This window comes from Ranitomeya imitator, chromosome 7, assembly GCF_032444005.1.
Source record: "Ranitomeya imitator isolate aRanImi1 chromosome 7, aRanImi1.pri, whole genome shotgun sequence".
Taxonomy (NCBI): Eukaryota; Metazoa; Chordata; class Amphibia; order Anura; family Dendrobatidae; genus Ranitomeya; species Ranitomeya imitator.
In genome coordinates, this window is record NC_091288.1 from 220,648,823 (window position 1) to 220,669,112 (window position 20,290).

A 20,290-nucleotide genomic window follows, 5' to 3' on the forward strand; every position below is an offset into this window, starting at 1 on the left:
CTCTTGAGGAAGCCGCTCATCTGGCCGATGAACATCATGATGCCAGGAGGCCTCAGTTGTCCGGATCAAAGATGGTCACTAGGGGTCCTCCCATGGACTTGGAGGGCCCCAAACCACCGAAAATTGTAGGGGGACCAGCTAGAAACCTGGCCTACCACAGTTCCCCTGGGGCGTGATGCCACACCTGCCGTCAGCTGGGCCACCTGCAAAGACAATGTCCCAACCGGACTCAGCATATCCAGTGGCCAAAGGCGGGAACAGCTGCCTTCAGCCGGGCCGCTGTACACTGCTACCAAGGCGAAGCTGACCCGACATTGGGGGCTACGACTAACCAAGGGATGGAAGAGATGGAGGAAGTGCTGCATGAAGTGGACCCTGTGCAGGCAGCCCGGGCAGATAATCGACAACAGCATTGACAGGTCGTGTGGGTTAATGGGAAACGTTTGCAGGGACTAAGAGATTCAGTGGCAACTTTGACCCTTGTGAAGCCTCATCTCGTCCGGGACCAAGAGAAGACGGACCGGACAGTGGCAGTCCATGTAGCAGGGGGAGCCATACATCGACTGCCCACTGCCAGGATTCACCTGAACTGGGGAGTCGGGGATGGCCTTGTTGAGGTCAGCTTGATGGAGGATTTGCCCGCAGTCGTCTTGCTGGGAAATTACTTGGGGCCCATGTCTGCCTTCTCGGTTGCCCCTCTGGCTGAGACATATCCTGTGACCACCCGGAGACAAGCTCAAGCTGCGGAGGCGGAATCACACTCAGAGGAGGCCCAGGTAAGACATCCCAGCCCTACACGTATTCCCATAGCCAGGCACATTTCTTGGGCCACCCCAGATGAATTTAAGAGGGAGTTACTTGAGGATCCTTCATTGGAGGGATATCGTGGGAAGGCACAGGAGGGGAGAGGGGTACTGGAAGGGGAACTGTTTGTATGGAAGCAGGGACTCCTCTACCGGATCACAGAGCAGCACCACACAGGGACGAGCCCCACTATAAAATGACAGCTGGTAGTTCCCAAGAAGTATAGGCAGGAGTTACTGCGAATCTCTCATGACATACCCTTGGCCGGGCACTTCGGCGTCAGGCGCATCAGGCATCGTCTGGCACAAAACTTCTTTTGGCCGGGGGTAACCTATGATGTTCGTCAGTACTGCCAGACCTGTGACAGTTGCCAGCGCATTGGCAAGAGGGAAGATCGATGCAAGGCCAAATTACGCCCCCTCCCCATTGTGGAGGAACCATTTAGCCGAGTAGCGGCCGATCTGATAGGGCCGTTAGCCAAACCCAGTCCGTCAGGGAAAAGGTATATATTGACAGTGGTAGATTATGCCACACGGTATCCAGAGGCGGTTGCGTTACCTAACATACTGGCAGAGACGGTGGCGGCTGCCCTGCTCCAGGTTTTCTCACGGGTTGGATTTCCCCGGGAGATTATCTCGGACCAGGGTACCCTGTTTACAGCAGAGATGACCAACCAACTGTGGAAGCTGTGCGGCGTAAAGTCCATTAGAAGCGCCCCGTACCACCCACAAACCAATGGGTTGTGTGAACGCTTTAACAGGACGTTAAAACAACTCATTGGGACTTTTACCAGGACCTACAGGGACTGGGAGAAATTCTTGCCTCACCTCCTGTTTGCCTATCGGGAGGTGCCCCAAGAATCCACGGGGTTCTCCCCGTTCGAACTGGTATACAGGAGACGGGTAAGGGGACCCCTAGACTTAGTGCTAGAACACTGGGAAGGGGAGGGAATCATAGAAGGGGTGCCTATTGTACCCTATGTCCTGGAATTCCGGGACCGCCTACAGGAGCTGACCCAGGCTGTACGTGGGAACATGCAGGTGGCCCAGCGGCGCCAGCATGTATGGTTTGATCTGATGGCCAGAGGACCTTGGAAATAGGACAGAAGGTCCTGGTGTTAGAGCCCACCAGGCAGAACAAGTTCCAAGCTGCATAGCAGGGGCCCTACCAGGTAGTGGGGAAAATAGCCGACACAACCTATAATGTCGCCGATTGTGACGAACCCAGGGTTATCCGCATGTTCCACGTGAATATGCTGAAGCCCTACCGGGAGCGCCATGAAGAGGTAGTGGCCATCTGTGCACCTGAAGCAGAGGATTTAGCTGGATTTCCCTTGCCGGATGTCTTAGGGGAAAGGACTCAGTCTAAAACATGGGACCAGGTACACTTGGGTGAAGACCTAGACCCCCGGGAGAGACAGCAGGTGGAGTTGTTGAGGCAGCAACAGAGGATGTTTTCGGGGAGACCAGGGTACACTCGCCTGGCACAATACAAGGTTGAGACCCAGGATCAGACCCCCCTGCGATAAAACCCCTTCCGCGTCCCTGAGTTTGTACGAGAGGGGATGCGACAAGAGATACAAGAGATGTTGCGTTTAAGGGGTCGTTGAAGAGTCAGATAGTCCCTGGGCATCCCCCGTAGTGTTAGTGCCCAAGAAGGATGGGACTACACGGTTTTGTGTAGACTATAGTAAGCTCAATGAGAAAACAGTGATGGATGCGTATCCCATGCCGCGTGTGCATGAGTTGTTAGACCGGCTGGCGGGGGCAAAGTATTTGACCACCATCGATCTATGCAAAGGCTATTCCCCTTAGTCCTGACGCTATTCCCAAGTCGGCATTTGTCACCCCGGTCGGCTTAAGGTACAGTCACACTCAGCGACGCTGCTGCGATATAGACAACGAGCCGATCGCTGCAGCGTCGCTGTTTAGGTCGCTGTAGAGACGTCAAACACAGCAGCTCCAGAACGATGCAGGAGCGATCCTGTGACGTAACGGCGACTCACTTATCGTTGTAGCTGGTTGTTAGCTCCATGTAAAACATTGCTGGCATCGTTGCTGTTGCTGTCAAACCCGACGATACACGCCGACCTGACGACCAAATAAAGTTCTGGACTTCTAGCTCCGACCAGCGATATCACAGCGGGATCCAGATCGCTGCTGCGTGTCAAACACAACGAGATCGCTATCCAGGACGCTGCAACGTCACGGATCGTTGTCGTTCTCGTTGGAAAGTTGCTGAGTGTGAAGGTACCTTTATTCCAGTTTCGAGTTATGCCATTCGGGATGAAGAATGCCCCGGCGACCTTCCAGAGGCTGGCTGACCGGCTTCTGGATGGTCTCCAGGACTATGCTTGTGTGCCTACCTGGACGACATCGCCATCTACAGCGCGACATGGGAAGAGCATCTAAATCACATAGAGACACTATTGGACAGGATCCATAAGGCTGGAATAACCCTGAACCCAAACAAGTGTCACGTGTGTAAAACAGGGGTTCAGTATTTAGGGCATTGGGTAGGAAGTGGGAAACAGAGACCAGAACCAGCCAAGATTGAGGCCATAGCCAAATGGCCCACCCCACACACTAAAACCCAGGTCATGGCGTTTCTAGGGACAGCGGGGTATTACAGGAAATTCGTTCCCAATTACATCAGCGTAGCCAAGCCCCTCACTGATCTGACCCGTAAGAACCAACCCCGCCAGGCAACTTGAACCCCAGAGTGTGAGGAAGCCTTCCGCCAACTAAAGGACGCCCTCACCAATACCCCTGTATTGGCCGCACCCGATCCAACTAAACGGTTCCTTGTTCACACAGACGCTTCTATGCTTGGATTGGGGGCAGTAATGAGCCAAGTCGGGCAGGATGGCCAAGAACACCCGGTAGCTTTCCTGAGTCGGAAACTACTGCCCCGTGAAGTAAGCTATGCAGCCATCGAGAAGGAGTGCCTGGCGGTAGTATGAGCACTCAAAAAGTTGCAACCATATTTGTATGGACGACAGTTTTCTCTCCTAACGGACCATAATCTCCTAGTCTGGCTTAATCAGGTCTCCGGAGACAACGCCAGATTACTGCGGTGGAGTTTAGCCCTACAACCTCTGGACTTCACCATCCACTACAGACCCGGCAAACAAAACGGTAATGCTGATGGACTAAGTCGACAAACGGAACTTGTACCAACCACATAAACTTCGGTCATCCCCAAACCGATCTGTTAAGGATCAGACTGTATGCTGATCGCGTCGCTGAAAAGGGGAGCCGTGCTACATGTTAAGGAACCACTCAGCACTCAGAATATGTTGTGCAGTTATATGTATGTATAATAGGTTCCATGTGAGATGCATGTCCCTAATGCATCAGCCCACAGGCTGCGCCCCTGGGCAGAGGGGACACGAAATTCCCCTTTCGTCCTCCCCCCACCTTTGTAATTCCCACAGTAAAAATCGGCAGGCTCCGGCCCCCTGCGGCTGTTGTAATGTATGTCTGGCCTGCTGCTTTTCTATTGGCCTGCCCCCTGTATCTGTGTGATATATTCTGTGTCCTGTGAATAGTCATGTCAGACTAGAAATACGTGGAGAAGCAGTGATATTTTATATGCTCCCAGGTAATCAAGGAATTCCAGCCAGCATCCTTCATTCAGACTCCAGCCAAAGCAGAGTGGACCTCCTGAAACACGGGGTGATACTGAAAGACGTACCCCAGCTTGGTAGACCCAGTTACAGAGGAGAACCGGGGACAGGAGGATGAGGAGAACCGGGGACAGGAGGAGGATGAGGAGAACCGGGGACAGGAGAGGATGAGAGCAGGAGGAGGATGAGGAGAACCGGGGACAGGAGGAGGATGAGCAGAATCGGGGACAGTAGGATGAGGAGAACCGGGGAAAGGAGAGGATGAGAACAGGAGGAGGATGAGGAGAACCGAGGACAGGAGGAGGATGAGAACCGAGGACAGGAGGAGGATGAGGAGAACCGGGGACAGGAGGAGGATGAGGAGAACCGGGGACAGGAGGATGAGGAGAACCTTTATTCCATTCTGGTCCTGCTAGAGGGATCTTACTACGGATACCTGGGGCTCACTAGTTACGCCCACTTCGGAGCCCCCCGGACCGAGGTTTCACTCAAAAAATAAAAGACGAATGTGAACTTCATCACCTGTGCCTCCAATTCCATTCGTTACAGATAGTAAGAGCAGGATGAGAACCGATGATGGGAGGAGAAGCATGAGGATAACTCGTGATGGGTGGGGCAAGATGAGTAGATTCTAGAAAACTCATGCAGCACTAGAGAACTCTTTGAGATGGAGATGCAAGGTTTAGATTATGAAGGACGTTAGTCTTAGATCAGTTGCAGAATGGAGAGGACAAGTAGGGTGGTAGACAGAGATGAGGAGATGTAGAATTGTGCCCCACTGTGGAGAGGATGGGTAGGTGGTAGAGATGAGGAGATGTAGGGCGGGGCAGCATGGTGGAGAGGACGGGTAGGTGGTAGACAGAGATGAGGAGGAGATGTAAGGGAGTGGAACACTAAGGAGATGACGGGTAGGGTGGTAGACAGATGAGATGTAGGGCGGTGCAGCACCGTGGAGAGGACGGGTAGGTGGTAGACAGAGATGAGGAGGAGATGTAAGGCAGTGGAGCACTAAGGAGAGGACGGGTAGGGTGGTAGACAGATGAGGAGATGTAGGGCGGTGCAGCACTGTGGAGAGGAAGGGAAGGTGGTAGACAGAGATGAGGAGGAAATGTAGGGCAGTGCAGCACTGTGGAGAGGACAGGTAAGTGGTAGAGACAGATGAGATGTGGAGCACTGAGAGGACAGGTAGGTGGTAGAGATGAGATGTAGGGCGGTGCAGGACTGTGAAGAGGACGGGTAGGGTAGTAGACAGCGATGAGGTGCAAGAGTGAAGTGCATGTTCCTTCGGGGAAGAGATTGGAGGAAACCCCAGGTCAGGTGATAGCTGTAGTGTAGTGAAAAATTATAAAAGGCCAAGGAGGTCAGTGAAGGGGAGGAGTTGGCATCTGAACCTGTAGTAAGATGAACGTGTGCTGCAGAGAGCTGGCTTATTGCCGCAATTGCAAGAAACCAGATCCGAGTCAGGAGAGTTGAGCCGAGTCAGAACTGAGAGAGATGACTAGGCCACAGCAGAGCGACGACTGTTTGTGTTATACCTAATTATTATTATTTATATAGCACCATTGTTTCCATGGTGCTGTACATGAGAAAGGGTTACATGATATCACTTACAGTAAGCAAACTAACAATTACAGACTGATACAGAGGGGCGAGGACCCTGCCCTTGCGAGCTTACATTCTACAGCAGTGTTCCCCAAGTCCAGTCCTCAAGAGCCACCAACAGGTCGTTTTCAGGATTTCCTTAGTATTGCACAGGTGATAATTGCATCACCTGGACAGGCAAGCATTCAATGGCCTGTCCAATACTAAGGAAGTCCCCAAATATGACCTGTTGGTGGCTCTTGAGGACCGGAGTTGGGGAACACTGTTCTACAGGATGGTGGTGATGGAGACAATAGGTTGAGGGTTGCATGAGTTCCGTTGTTGGTGAGGCAGTAGCTTCGGTAGTGGTGAGGAGGCAACAGGGTCAGTGCAGGCTGTAGGTTTTCCTGAAGAGATGGGTTTTCAGGTTCCGTCTGAAGGATCTGAATGTGGTTGATAGTCGGACGTGTCGGGCAAAGAATTGCAGAGGATGGGGGATATTCGGGAGAAGTCTTGGAGGCGGTTGGTTGAGGAGCGAATAAATGAGGAGAGAGGTCTTGGGAGGATCGGAGATTACGTGAGGCAAGATATCGGGAGATTAGTTCAGAGATATATGGAGGACACAGGTTTGGATGGCTTTGTAGGTCAGTATTAGTAATTTGAACTGGATACGCTAAAGCAGTAGGAGCCAGTGAAGAGATTTGCATAGGGGGGAAGTGGAGGAGTAGCGAGGAGAGTGATGAATTAGTCGGGCAGCAGAGTTAAGGATGGACTGGAGGGGTGCAAGGGTGTTAGCAGGGAGACCACAGAAAAGCATTAAGCTACTTACTGGTAGCGGCATTTTTCGGAGGCCCATGACAGCACTACGAGAGAGGGGATCCGCCCTTCAGGAACAGGAAACCTACAGATACAAAAGGGCGGTACCTCTCCCCTGCATCAGTTGTATTTCAGAGCCTGAGAGGACTACCGCGGTTAGTAGCACACAAATATACATTATATACAGTTTATGTACAAAAATAATCCATCATAATGAACTATATACCACACGTGAGATCTATCTCATTATATACATTATAGGAAGTGCAACCCCCACGTGAATAGGGAGGGAACTAAGGGTGCCGTCATGGGCCTCCGAAAAATGCCGCTACCAGTAAGTAGCTTAATGCTTTATTCGGACTCCCATGACAGCACTACGAGAGAATTACAGAGATGTAAACTACCTTAGGGAGGGACTATAGCCTGTAGCACCCTTAACCCGAAGGTGAGATCAGAAGAGAACCCCAAGTCCAACCTATAGTGCTTGAAAAAGGTGGAAGGGGATGACCACGTAGCTGCCTTACATATCTGGTCGATCGAAACTCCAGATCTTTCAGCCCAGGATGTAGCCATGGCCCGGGTGGAATGTGCCCTCAGATTCTGCGGAGCTGGACCTCCACCTGCAGTATAAGCCAGAGAGATAGCCTCCCTAATCCACTTCGCTAGCGTGTACTTGGATACTCTAAGACCTTTCCTGGGACCTTGGAAGGATAGAAACAACGCATCCTCTCTCTTCCAAGCATCAGTGACTGATATATATTCTAATAGACATCTCCTAACATCTAATGTATGGAGTAACTCCTCTTTGGAATTAGGATTAGGGAGAAATGACGGTAACACTATCTCCTGAGATCTGTGAAAATCTGAGGCCACTTTTGGTAAATAAGCTGGATCTGGTCTGAGGACTACTCTGTCCTGTAGAAATTCTGTATAAGGGGACAGCCTAGAAAGAGCCTGTATGTCTCCTACCCTACGAGCAGATGTAATTGCCACCAAAAACGCTGTTTTGAGGGATATTAATTTAAGTGAGGCTGAATGTAAGGGCTCAAATGGTTCCTTAGTCAAGGCTGAAAGGACTAGATTGAGATCCCAAGGCATTGACCTATTCCTGTGTATAGGTCTGGATCTACTAGCTGCTTTGATAAACCTTAATACCCAGTAGTTACCCGCAATGTTACAAGAAAATAGAGCCCCCAGGGCTGAGACTTGTACTTTTAGAGTACTTGTGGATAGATTTAGCTCTAGCCCCCTCTGCAGGAATTCTAGAATCTGGTTGATTGGTATACCCTCTTCAACATTAAAATTTGAAGAGGCCAGAAACTTCCTCCAAGTTCTAGAGTAGATCTTAGTTTTTATGTTTTTCCTACTCTTCATAAGGGTATCAATTAGGTTTGGAGAAAAACCTTTGCTTTTCAACAATGACCTCTCAAAAACCATGCCGTCAAATGGAGACCCTTCACTTGTGGATGGTTGATCGGACCTTGATGAAGTAAGTCCGGAATGTCCGGCAGTACCCAGGGGTCTTTCACGGACATGGTCCTGAGCCAGGAAAACCAAGCTCTTCTGGGCCAGAACGGAGCGATCAGTATGACTCTCGCTTGATCCTCCCTTATCTTCCTGACCACCAGCGGCAATAGATTGAGCGGGGGGAACGCATATGCCAATCGGAAATCCCATCTGATCAGGAAGGCATTCACTGCCAGTGGATATTCCCTGGGATTTAAGGAACAGAAATTTATCGTCTTTCTGTTGTGCTTGGTGGCAAATAAGTCCACTTCTGGATGACCCCACATGCGGACAATCCGGTTGAAGATTTTTGTGTTCAGAGACCATTCTCCTTGTTTTAAGGTGCTTCGACTTTCTGTAGGATCCTGTCCCTTCAGGAACAGGAAACCAACTGATGCAGGGGAGAGGTACCGCCCTTTTGTATCTGTAGATTTCCTGTTCCTGAAGGGCGGATCCCCTCTCTCGTAGTGCTGTCATGGGAGTCCGAATAAAGGATGTTGCAATAGTCAAGGCGGGAGATGATGAGGGCATGCACAAGAATTTTAGTACATTGACGGTTGAGGAAAGGACGGATTCTGGAAATATTTTTGAGCCAGATGCGACAGGAGGTGGAAAGATCTTGAATGTGCGGTTTGAAGGACATGGCAGAGTCAAGGGTTACTCTGAGGCAGCGGACTTCCGGTACAGGGGAAAGCTTGATGTCGTTAATCCCTAATATTGTGCCCCTCTGATTGAGCTGAATAAATAGTTTTGGTTCAAGTACCATTGTCTGCGCTGTTGAATCTTTGTACCTGTTAACAATAGGAGGGGCAGGATGAGAAGTAATGATAGAATGAGACGTATGCGTGTTAGGAGGAATAGGATGAAGGGAAGCTTGAGGAGTTCTGGTGATAGAAGGAGCAGAATGAGGAGTTCTGATGATAGAAGGAGCAGGATGAGGAGTTCTGGTGATAGAGGCAGGATCAGGAGTTTTGGTGATAACAGAGGCAGGATCAGGAATTCTGGTGATCGCAGAGGCAGGATCAGGAGTTCTGGTGATCGCAGAGGCAGGATCAGGAGTTCTGGTGATCGCAGAGGCAGGATCAGGAATTCTGGTGATCGCAGAGGCAGGATCAGGAGTTCTGGTGATCGCAGAGGCAGGATCAGGAGTTCTGGTGATCGCAGAGGCAGGATCAGGAGTTCTGGTGATCGCAGAGGCAGGATCAGGAGTTCTGGTGATCGCAGAGGCAGGATCAGGAGTTCTGGTGATCGCAGAGGCAGGATCAGGAGTTCTGCTGATAGCAGAGGCAGGATCAGGAGTTCTGCTGATAGCAGAGGCAGGATCAGGAGTTCTGCTGATAGCAGAGGCAGGATCAGGAGTTCTGCTGATAACAGAGGCAGGATCAGGAGTTCTGCTGATAACAGAGGCAGGATCAGGAGTTCTGCTGATAACAGAGGCAGGATCAGGAGTTCTGCTGATAACAGAGGCAGGATCAGGAGTTCTGCTGATAACAGAGGCAGGATCAGGAGTTCTGCTGATAACAGAGGCAGGATCAGGAGTTCTGCTGATAACAGAGGCAGGATCAGGAGTTCTGCTGAAAACAGAGGCAGGATCAGGAGTTCTACTGATAACAGAGGCAGGATCAGGAGTTCTGCTGATAACAGAGGCAGGATCAGGAGTTCTGCTGATAACAGAGGCAGGATCAGGAGTTCTGCTGATAACAGAGGCAGGATCAGGAGTTCTGGTGATAACAGAGGCAGGATCAGGAGTACCGATGAGCATCAGGATGAGGATTATTGGTGATAAGGATATGATGAGGAGTTCTCATGAAAGAGGAGTGCAGTGAGGAATCCTGGTGATAGAAGGGAGCAGCATGACAGATACCTGTGATAGGGGCAGAATGATGAGGATCAGAGATATGAGCGGTATCGGTGATAGGATAATATTTCCTCCTCTTCCTGCTCCTTACTTGTGATCCATCTCTTTTCCTCTGGCCACTACCCTCACTTTGCTCCTTCTGCCCTTTCTCTCCAGCTCTTGTTGCCCCTACCTCCTGCTGTCTCTTTTCTTCTTGCCCCTCCCCCTTTATCCCCATCTCCCCTCCTCCTCCTCCTCCCTCATCTACATTCTTCCTCTTGCCCTAGCTCCCCCTACTCCTTCTGCCGCTGCAGACTTCTCTTGCCCCTGCTCTCGCTTCTTCCTGCCCCATCTCCCCTCCTCTTTCCGCTGGTTCGACTTCATCTTGCCCTTCTTCCCCCTCCTTCTGCCCCATCATTTTGCCCCTGCTTTTCTCCTGCCCCATCTTGCCTCCTTTTGTTCATACTATCCTTTACTCTTGCTCCTTCTGCCCTCCTCCTCTTGCCCCATCTCCCCTCTTCCTCTTGTCCTTGCTCTCCTCTCCATTTACCCCTTGCTCTCCTCTTTATGCCCGTTTCTCCCTCCTGTTGTCCTTTGCTCCCCCTCCTCTTGCCCCTGCCCTCCTCCTCCTTCCTCTTACCCCCTCTCCTCCTCTTGCCCCCTGATCTCCCCTCCTCCTCTATTTGCCCCTCCTCTCCTCTTTCCCCCGCTCTGTGATCCAGCAGCTTCCTCCATCCTCCTTTGATGTAATCCCCCATTCCCCTCCCCCTCGCCTCACGCTGCAGCTCCCGCCTCCTCCTTCCCCCCTCCCTCCACATCATTAACCCCTGCCGCCGCCGCCGCAGTGATACATTGTAGCCGCCGGCTCCTGCAGCGTGTGCGGCTCCGGTGCTCGGGGTCCGTAGTCTCGTGTCATAGATAAGCCGCCGCCGGTGATCGCCCGCCGCAACCCCCGCCCCGGCTTTGTCTCCAGCCCCCGCCTCCCCTCGCTGCCTCCATCACCTCCCCCGCCCTCCTCCTCCCGGTTTTTGTGTCCTCCCTCCTCCCCGTCCTCCTCCCTCCTGCAGCTGCGACGCATGAGGCCGGGAGGAAATAGGGGCGAGAGGGACCCAGGAACTAGAGAGCCGGGGTCAGGGGGAGAGCCGTGCGGCCAGAGTCGGGGCCAAGGGGAGAGCTGTGCGGCCAGAGCCGGGGCCAAGGGGAGAGCTGTGCGGCCGGGGTCAGGGGGAGAGCCGTGCGGCCAGAGCCGGGGTCAGGGGGAGAGCCGTGCGGCCAGAGTCGGGGCCAAGGGGAGAGCTGTGCGGCCAGAGCCGGGGTCAGGGGGAGAGCCGTGCGGCCAGAGTCGGGGGCAGGGGGAGAGCTGTGCGGCCAGAGTCGGGGCCAGGGGGAGAGCTGTGCGGCCAGAGTCGGGGCCAGGGGGAGAGCTGTGCGGCCAGAGCCGGGGTCAGGGGGATTTGTGTAGTCAGGACGCCATCAGTGCAGTCAGGGTCATCAGAGTCGGGGTCAGGGGTAAGGGTCCACACTGACCCCACAGCAGCCTTAGTGCAGCCATGTCCGCCACTCCCACCCCATTGCCCCTGTTGCCCTCGCTGAGCTGCGCCGTGTGCCGCGATGTGCCACGGGAGCCCGTCACCATGGCCTGCGGGCACTGCCTGTGCCGTGGCTGCCTGGAGCAGGCATGGAGGGGCCAGGAGACCTACCCGACCTGCCCCAAGTGCCGGCCCACCCCAGTGCAGACCCCGGACGGGGTACAGAGGGGGCTGTGCGCGGAGCATGGCGAGAAGATGCAGCTGTACTCCACGCAGGACGGACGGTTACTGTGCCCGCGCTGCCGGGGGGCCACCGAGCCGCAGCCGCCTCACGCCATGATCCCCATACAGGAAGCCGTAGGCGGCTACAAGGTGAGGGCTGCGGCACTGAAGGTGGTGGTGCGCACCGGGAGCTCCACGCCATTCATGTCTTCTCTCCCGCAGGATGAGCTGATGTCGGCCATGGCACCGCTGGAGGCTCGGCTGAAGGAGCTGCAGCAGATGCAGTGCGCCCAGGAGCAGATGATCGCACAGCACCGGGTAGGACGGCAGCAGGCGGGGTATAATGGGGGCACAGGAGGGTCCACGCTGGCTCTGGGGTCCGCTCTCGTTTCACCATTACAGAGCGCCGCAATGTGGCCTTGTCGTTAGGGCCCGCCATGAAGATGTAAGGGGGTGACCAATGAGAGAGACCACCCTGTGCGCTTCTGGCGCCATTTATCTCCCAGGGTACAAAGCACTGGTGATGGCGGACCCCGAGTGTCAGAGGATCTGTGATGGCGGGGGTCATGGGCCACCGTACAGCAGGTCATGGGCCACCGCCATCTCTGCCCTCACTGACTCCTGAGCGGCCGCCCTGACACATGGTGATGAGAAGGCAGGAGATGATGGAGAGCGGAGGATAGCCCCCCCCTCCCCCTGCCGGAGGATAGCCCCCCCCCTCCCCATGCCGGAGGATAGCCCCCCCCCTCCCCATGCCGGAGGATAGCCCCCCCCCTCCCCCTGCCGGAGGATAGCCCCCCCCTCCCCCTGCCGGAGGATAGCCCTCCCCCTGCCGGAGGATAGCCCTCCCCCTGCCGGAGGATAGCCCTCCCCCTGCCGGAGGATAGCCCTCCCCCTGCCGGAGGATAGCCCCCCCTCCCCCTGCCGAAGGATAGCCCCCCCCTCCCCCTGCCGGAGGATAGCCCCCCCCTCCCCCTGCCGGAGGATAGCCCCCCCCCTCCCCCTGCCGGAGGATAGCCCCCCCTCCCCCTGCCGGAGGATAGCCCCCCCCTCCCCCTGCCGGAGGATAGCCCCCCCCTCCCCCTGCCGGAGGATAGCCCCCCCCTCCCCCTGCCGGAGGATAGCCCCCCCCTCCCCCTGCCGGAGGATAGCCCCCCCCCTCCCCCTGCCGGAGGATAGCCCCCCCTCCCCCTGCCGGAGGATAGCCCCCCCCTCCCCCTGCCGGAGGATAGCCCCCCCCTCCCCCTGCCGGAGGATAGCCCCCCCCTCCCCCTGCCGGAGGATAGCCCCCCCCTCCCCCTGCCGGAGGATAGCCCCCCCCTCCCCCTGCCGGAGGATAGCCCCCCCCTCCCCCTGCCGGAGGATAGCCCCCCCCTCCCCCTGCCGGAGGATAGCCCCCCCCTCCCCCTGCCGGAGGATAGCCCCCCCCTCCCCCTGCCGGAGGATAGTCCCCCCTCCCCCCGCCGGAGGATAGCCCCCTGCCCGAGGCACCCAGCTTTTCCAGGGCCACTGACGACTCTTCCTTCTCTCGCAGGGGAACCTCCTCAGCACCAAGCACCACGTGAGTCTGGAGTTCGAGAAGCTGCACCAGTTCCTGCGGGAGCGAGAGGAGCGACTGCTGCGGGAGCTGCAACAGGAGGGCGACCTGATCCTGGCCGAGATGGAGGAAAGTCTCAGCAAGATGAAGCAGAACTGCCAGGGCATCCTCCAGACCATCAGCAGCACCCAGCCGCGGCTGTACGAGCAGGACGCCGTCACCTTCCTCACCGTGAGTACCCCGACATCACAGGGGCCCCTACATGAGCCCGGGGCTAGGGGAGCCGTCACCTTCCTCACTGTGAGTACCCCGACATCACAGGGGGAGCCGTCCCCTTCCTCACAGGGAGTACCCCGTCATCACAGGGGGAGCGGTCACCCTCCACACACAGGGGCCCCTACATGGGGCTGGGGGAGCCGTCACCTTCCTCACTGTGAGTACCCCGACATCACAGGGGGAGCGGTCCCCTTCCTCACAGGGAGTACCCCGTCATCACAGGGGGAACCATCACCTTCCTCACAGGGAGTACCCCAACATCACAGGGGGAGCCGTCACCTTCCTCACTGTGAGTACCCCGTCATCACAGGGGGAGCGGTCCCCTTCCTCACCGTGAGTACCCCGTCATCACAGGGGGAGCGGTCCCCTTCCTCACTGTGAGTACCCCGTCATCACAGGGGGAGCGGTCCCCTTCCTCACCGTGAGTACCCCGTCATCACAGGGGGAGCCGTCACCTTCCTCACTGTGAGTACCCCGACATCACAGGGGGAACCATCACCTTCCTCACAGGGAGTACCCCGACATCACAGGGGGAGCGGTCACCCTCCACACACAGGGGCCCCTACATGGGGCTGGGGGAGCGGTCCCCTTCCTCACCGTGAGTACCCCGACATCACAGGGGGAGCGGTCCCCTTCCTCACCGTGAGTACCCCGTCATCACAGGGGGAGCGGTCGCCCTCCTCACACGGGGCCCCTACATGATCCCCGGTCCGGCATCTTCTAGGCGACTTCATCTCACCTGAGCGGCTTTGTGGTTTTCCTGATTTTCTTACTTTTCTCTACTTTGTTCGGACGGGAGGAAGTTCTCACATTTGTGTCTTCTGTACGGTGGTCTCCTTGCGGTTGGCAGCAGGTCTGGGGTCTCCCTACACACAGACGTCCTGTAATTGATGGGTCAGACTAACTGTGCAGAACTACAAGTCTCCTCACTCTCTGCATGCTGGGGGTTGTAGTTCTGGGGCGTTGTTGTTGCACCTCCTGTGCCGTCTGCTTCTGTCGCCAGGCGCTGCCTTATTCATTCTGTGGGCGACGATGTTGGGCCCATAAGCGCAGGCTCTGTCCAGCCTCTGGGACTAGGGTGGCTGGGACCTGTAGTGCCATCCGGCCTTGCAGTATTGGTGCATGTGCTGTCCAGCTGGAGTAATCGGCACCGCACCTTCCTGGTACTATTGCTCCCAGCTTACTGTCGGTAGCTGCCATGTTTGGTTCTAGCCCTCTTCTCTGTCCACTTCCTGCCATTTCTTTCTGGTTTTGTTCTGTGCTGTCCTCTGGTTCTGAGCAGCCAACGGCTGACTGTGCTCCCCGTGTGAGAAGGTGAAGTCCACAGAAATCCCTCCTGCCTGTAACCGGAGTAGCTGGTGCTGAGCCTTCTCACAGTAGCCATTTTTTGAGCAGCCAGGTGACCTCTGCCATAGCCCTGTATTAGGTGCGGTCCCGGGGGGCTCGTCCCAGGGGGGGTTGTGTCCATTGCTCTGACTTTTCTCTTCTTCTCTTGCAGGATATAAAGTCGTGTATGGACATGTGAGTATCTGCTGCTCCCCCGTCTCCTGCGCCCCATCCCCGTCTCCTGCGCCCCATCACCCTGACCCCATCTAACCCACCTCGTTATCGCTCTCTGTTATCAGCTGTTATGGGGGCTACAGGGACGGTTTCCCGGCACAGAATGTGGTGGCTCCCAGAGACTTTGGCTATGGAGGAGTGAAGGACCTGATCCAATATACGGCCTGGAAGGACATGAAGTCTTATATCAGCCCCGGTGAGCAGACCCCCTAAGATAGCGACACTACAGCGCCCACAAAATAACCCCCCATACACCCATGTATTGTATACAGGACCCCTGGTATATGTGTGTGTGTGCCCCCCAGAGACCACTGCTGTGTACAGGACCCCTGGTATATGTGTGTGTGCCCCCCAGAGACCTGTGCTGTGTACAGGACCCCTGGTATGTGTGCCCCTCCCCCCTCAAGACCTCTGCTGTATACAGGACCCCTGGTATGTATCATTATTATTATTATTATTATTATTATTTATTATTATAGCGCCATTTATTCCATGGCGCTTTACATGTGAGGGGTATACATAATAAAAACAAGTACAATAATCTTAAACAATACAAGTCATAACTGGTACAGGAGGAGAGAGGACCCTGCCCGCGAGGGCTCACAATCTACAAGGGATGGGTGAGGATACAGGAGGAGAGGACCCTGCCCGCGAGGGCTCACAATCTACAAGGGATGGGTGAGGATACAGGAGGAGAGGACCCTGCCCGCGAGGGCTCACAATCTACAAGGGATGGGTGAGGATACAGGAGGAGAGGACCCTGCCCGCGAGGGCTCACAATCTACAAGGGATGGGTGAGGATACAGTAGGTGAGGGTAGAGCTGGTCATGCAGCGGTTTGGTCGATCGGTGGTTACTGCAGGTTGTAGGCTTGTCGGAAGAGGTGGGTCTTCAGGTTCTTTTTGAAGGTTTCGATGGTAGGCGAGAGTCTGATGTGTTGTGGTAGAGAGTTCCAGAGTATGGGTGATGTGCGAGAGAAATCTTGTATGTGATTGTGGGAAGAGGAGATAAGAGGGGAGTAGAGTAGGAGATCTTGTGAGGATCGGAGGTTGCGTGCAGGAGAGTACCGGGAGACGAGGTCACAGATGTATGGAGGATACAGGTTGTGGATGGCTTTGTACGTCATGGTTAGGGTTTTGTAGCGGAGTCTCTGGGCAATGGGGAGCCAGTGAAGGGATTGACAGAGGGGAGAGGCCGGGGAATAACGGGGGGACAGGTGGATTAGTCGGGCAGCAGAGTTTAGAATAGATTGGAGGGGTGCAAGAGTGTTCGAGGGGAGGCCACAGAGCAGGAGGTTGCAGTAGTCAAGGCGAGAGATGAGGGCATGGACTAGGGTTTTTGCAGATTCTTGGTTGAGGAATGTACGGATCCGTGAAATATTTTTTAGTTGAAGGCGGCAGGAAGTGGAAAGGGCTTGGATATGTGGTTTGAAGGAGAGATCAGTGTCGAGGATTACCCCGAGGCAGCAAGCTTGTGGGACTGGGGAGAGTGGGCAGCCGTTTACTGTAATGGATAGGTTCGTTGTGGGGGGTCGCGTTAGATGGGGGAAAGATGATGAATTCTGTTTTGTCCATGTTAAGTTTCAGAAATCTAGCGGAGAAGGAGGATGAAATAGTGGACGGACATTGAGGGATTCTGGTTAGAAGGGAGGTGATATCTGGTCCAGAGATGTAGATCTGTGTCATCAGCATAGAGGTGATACTGAAAGCCGTGAGATTCTATGAGCTGTCCCAGGCCAAAGGTGAAAATGGAGAAGAGCAAAGGCCCAAGGACTGAACCTTGTGGGACTCCGACAGATAGAGGGCGAGGTGAGGAGGTGGTGTGTGAGTGGGAGACGCTGAATGTCCTGTCTGTTAGGTATGATGAGATCCAGGATAGGGCCAAGTCTGTGATTCCAAGGGATGAGAGGGTCTGTAATAATAGGGAATGGTCCACTGTGTCAAAGGCAGCCGACAGGTCGAGGAGGACAGAGTAGTGTCGCTTGCTCTTGGCGGTTAATAGGTCATCGGTGACTTTAGTTAGGGCAGTTTCAGTGGAATGGTGTGACCGGAAGCCAGATTGTAAGCGGTCAAAGAGGGAGCAAGAAGAGAGATGGGAGGACAGTTCAAGGTAAATGTGTTGTTCCAGTAGTTTTGAGGCATTGGGGAGAAGTGATATAGGGCGATAGCTAGATACAGAGGATGGGTCAAGAGAGGGCTTTTTGAGGATAGGTGTGATGGAGGCATGTTTAAAGCTTGAGGGGAAAACACCAGTTGTTAGTGATAGGTTGAAGAGATGGGTTAGGGTTGGGATGAAGACTGTGGTGAGGTTTGGGATGAGGTGGGATGGGAGTGGGTCAAGTGCACAGGTGGTGAGATGCGATCTTGAGAGTAGAGTGGAGAGTTGATCTTCTGTAATGGTGGAGAAGTTGGTTTTGGAGGTGAAGGGCTGGGAAGTCGGGAGGAAGAGCTCTAGTGGTTGTCTTTCAAAACTGTCTCTGATGCGATCAATCTTCTGCTTGAAAAATTAGGCAAAGTCTTCAGCTGAGATGAGTGGGGAGGGAGGAGGTGCTGGGGGACGGAGGAGAGAGTTGAAGGTGTTGAATAACTGTTTGGGGTTGTAAGACAGTGAGGATATGAGAGATGAGAAGTAGGTTTGTTTAGCTGTGGCGAGTGTGGTCTTCAAAGTAGTGAAGGACTGTTTGAAAGCGATGAAGTGCTCGTTGGAGTGGGATCTTTTCCATCTCCACTCTGCAGCCCTGGAAGCTCGCCTCAGTTCTTTGGTCAGGCTGGTGTGCCAGGGCTGTCTGTTGATTTTGCGAGCTTTGGTATGTGTGAGAGGGGCAAGAGATTCCAAAGCTACAGCTATTGTTGTGTTATATAGAGCGGCAGCGTCATCCACATTGTGTATGGAACTTATGTCTGTGAGAGGGAGGAGGGATTCAGAGAATGAGTGTAGATCAAGGTGTTTAAGATTTATGCGAGGGTGTGAAAGTTTGTGGGGTGGGGATTGTAGATAAGGAGTGGAGAGGTAAGAGAATGTGAGTAGATTGTGGTCAGGAAGAGGTGAGTTAGAGAGGTTAGATAGGGAGCAGAGGCGGGTGAAGATGAGGTCCAGTGTGTGACCGTCTTTGTGAGTGGCTGCAGAGGACCATTGAGTGAGGCCGAAGGAGGAAGTGAGAGATAGAAGCTTAGTGGCAGCTGAGAGGGAAGTGTCAATGGGGATGTTGAAGTCGCCCATGATGATAGTGGGGATGTCCGCAGAAAGGAAATGAAGTAGCCAGGTGGTGAAGTGGTCAAAGAAGGTGGTGGCTGGCCCTGGGGGGCGGTAGATGACAGCCAGTTGGAGGGGGAGTAGATGCGCACAGAGTGCACCTCAAAGGAAGGGAGGGTAACAGAGGGTGGCAGTGGGATTGGGGTGAAGGAGCAGTTATCTGACAGGAGAAAACCAACTCCTCCGCCATGTTTGCTGCTGGGGCAGGGGGTGTGAGAAATGTATGTTTGCTCCCCACAGTCCGCTGCTGTATACGGGACCCCTGGTATGTGTGCGCCGGCCCCCCACAGACCTCTGCTGTATACAGGACCCCTGGTATGTGTGCGCCCACCCCCCACAGACCTCTGCTGTATACAGCACCCCTGGTATGTATGTGTGCGCCCGCCCCCCACAGACCTTTGCTGTATACAGCACCCCTGGTATGTGTGTGCCCCCAACAGACCTCTGCTGTATACGGGACCCCTGGTATGTGTGTGCCCCCCACAGACCTTTGCTGTATACGGGACCCCTGGTATGTGTGCGCCCCCCACAGACCTTTTCTCTATACGGGACCCCTGGTATGTGTGCGCCTCCCACAGACCTTTGCTCTATACAGCACCCCTGGTATGTATGTGTGCGCCCCGCACAGACCACTGCTGTATACGGGACCCCTCGTGTGTGTGTGCCCCCCACAGACCTCTGCTGTATACGGGACCCCTGGTATATGTGTGTGTGTGTGTGCCCCCCACAAACCTTTGCTGTATATAGGACCCCTGGTATATGTGTGCGCCCCCCCACAGACCTCTGCTGTATACAGCACCCCTGGTATATGTGTGCGACCCCCACAGACCTTTGCTGTATACAGCACCCCTGCTATATGTGTGTGCCCCCCACAGACCTCTGCTGTATACAGGACCCCTGGTATGTGTGCGCCCCCCCCACAGACCTGCTGTATACGGGACCCCTGGTATGTGTGCGCCCCCCACAGACCTCTGCTGTATATGGGACCCCTGGTATGTATGTGCCCCCATACACTGCTGCCCCTGTCGCCATCTCCCGGCACCATCTTTACTCCTCTCCTTCTTTTCCAGCCTTACCGGACATCATCATGGACCCCAGCACGGCCCACCTGAACCTGGTGCTGTCTGAGGACCTGACCAGCGTCCGATACAGCGACACCAAGCAGTCGTTACCCGAGAACCCGCGCCGCTTCGACTACTGCTGCTGCGTCCTGGGCACCGAAGGCTTCACCTCCGGCCGCCATTACTGGGCTATCGACGTCGGCAGCAAGACCAAGTGGAATCTCGGTGTGGCCAAAGAGTCGGTGAACCGCCGGGGCGGGATCACGCTGTCCCCGGAGAACGGCTTCTGGATACTGTGGCTCAGGAATGGCCACGAGTTCAAAGCCCTGGACGTCCCGTACCGGACGCTGACCCTGAGGAGCAAACCGCAGCGCGTGGGCATTTACCTCGACTACGAGGGCGGCCAGCTGTCCTTCTACAATGCCGACGACATGTCCCACATCTACACCTTCGTCACCTCCTTCTCCGAGACCATCTACCCCTACTTCTGCCCCTGCCTGAACGACTCGGGGAAGAACGGGGGGCCCCTCAGGGTCCTTCACCACGTGCCGTGACCAGGAGGCCATTCCTGCTCCTTACACCACTATTGTCCCACATGTCCCTGGCGCCGGCCGTGACCCTTACCCCTTGTCATTACCTTACAGAGCTCAATAAATGTATCTGGATTCAGTAAAAAAGCACA

The 20,290-nt window shown here is 54.8% G+C and overlaps 1 protein-coding gene across 1 annotated transcript; it reads left to right on the forward strand.

Moving 5' to 3' along the window:
- Positions 1 to 11,554: 11,554 nt before the first annotated feature.
- TRIM69 (tripartite motif containing 69) lies at positions 11,555 to 20,285 on the forward strand. Its single transcript, XM_069735085.1, has 6 exons — positions 11,555 to 12,073; positions 12,146 to 12,241; positions 13,458 to 13,691; positions 15,235 to 15,257; positions 15,362 to 15,492; positions 19,618 to 20,285. Exons 1-6 carry the CDS (start codon positions 11,723 to 11,725, stop codon positions 20,160 to 20,162), a joined length of 1,380 nt encoding a protein of 459 aa, XP_069591186.1. The 5' UTR covers positions 11,555 to 11,722; the 3' UTR covers positions 20,163 to 20,285.
- The last annotated feature ends 5 nt before the right edge of the window (positions 20,286 to 20,290 follow it).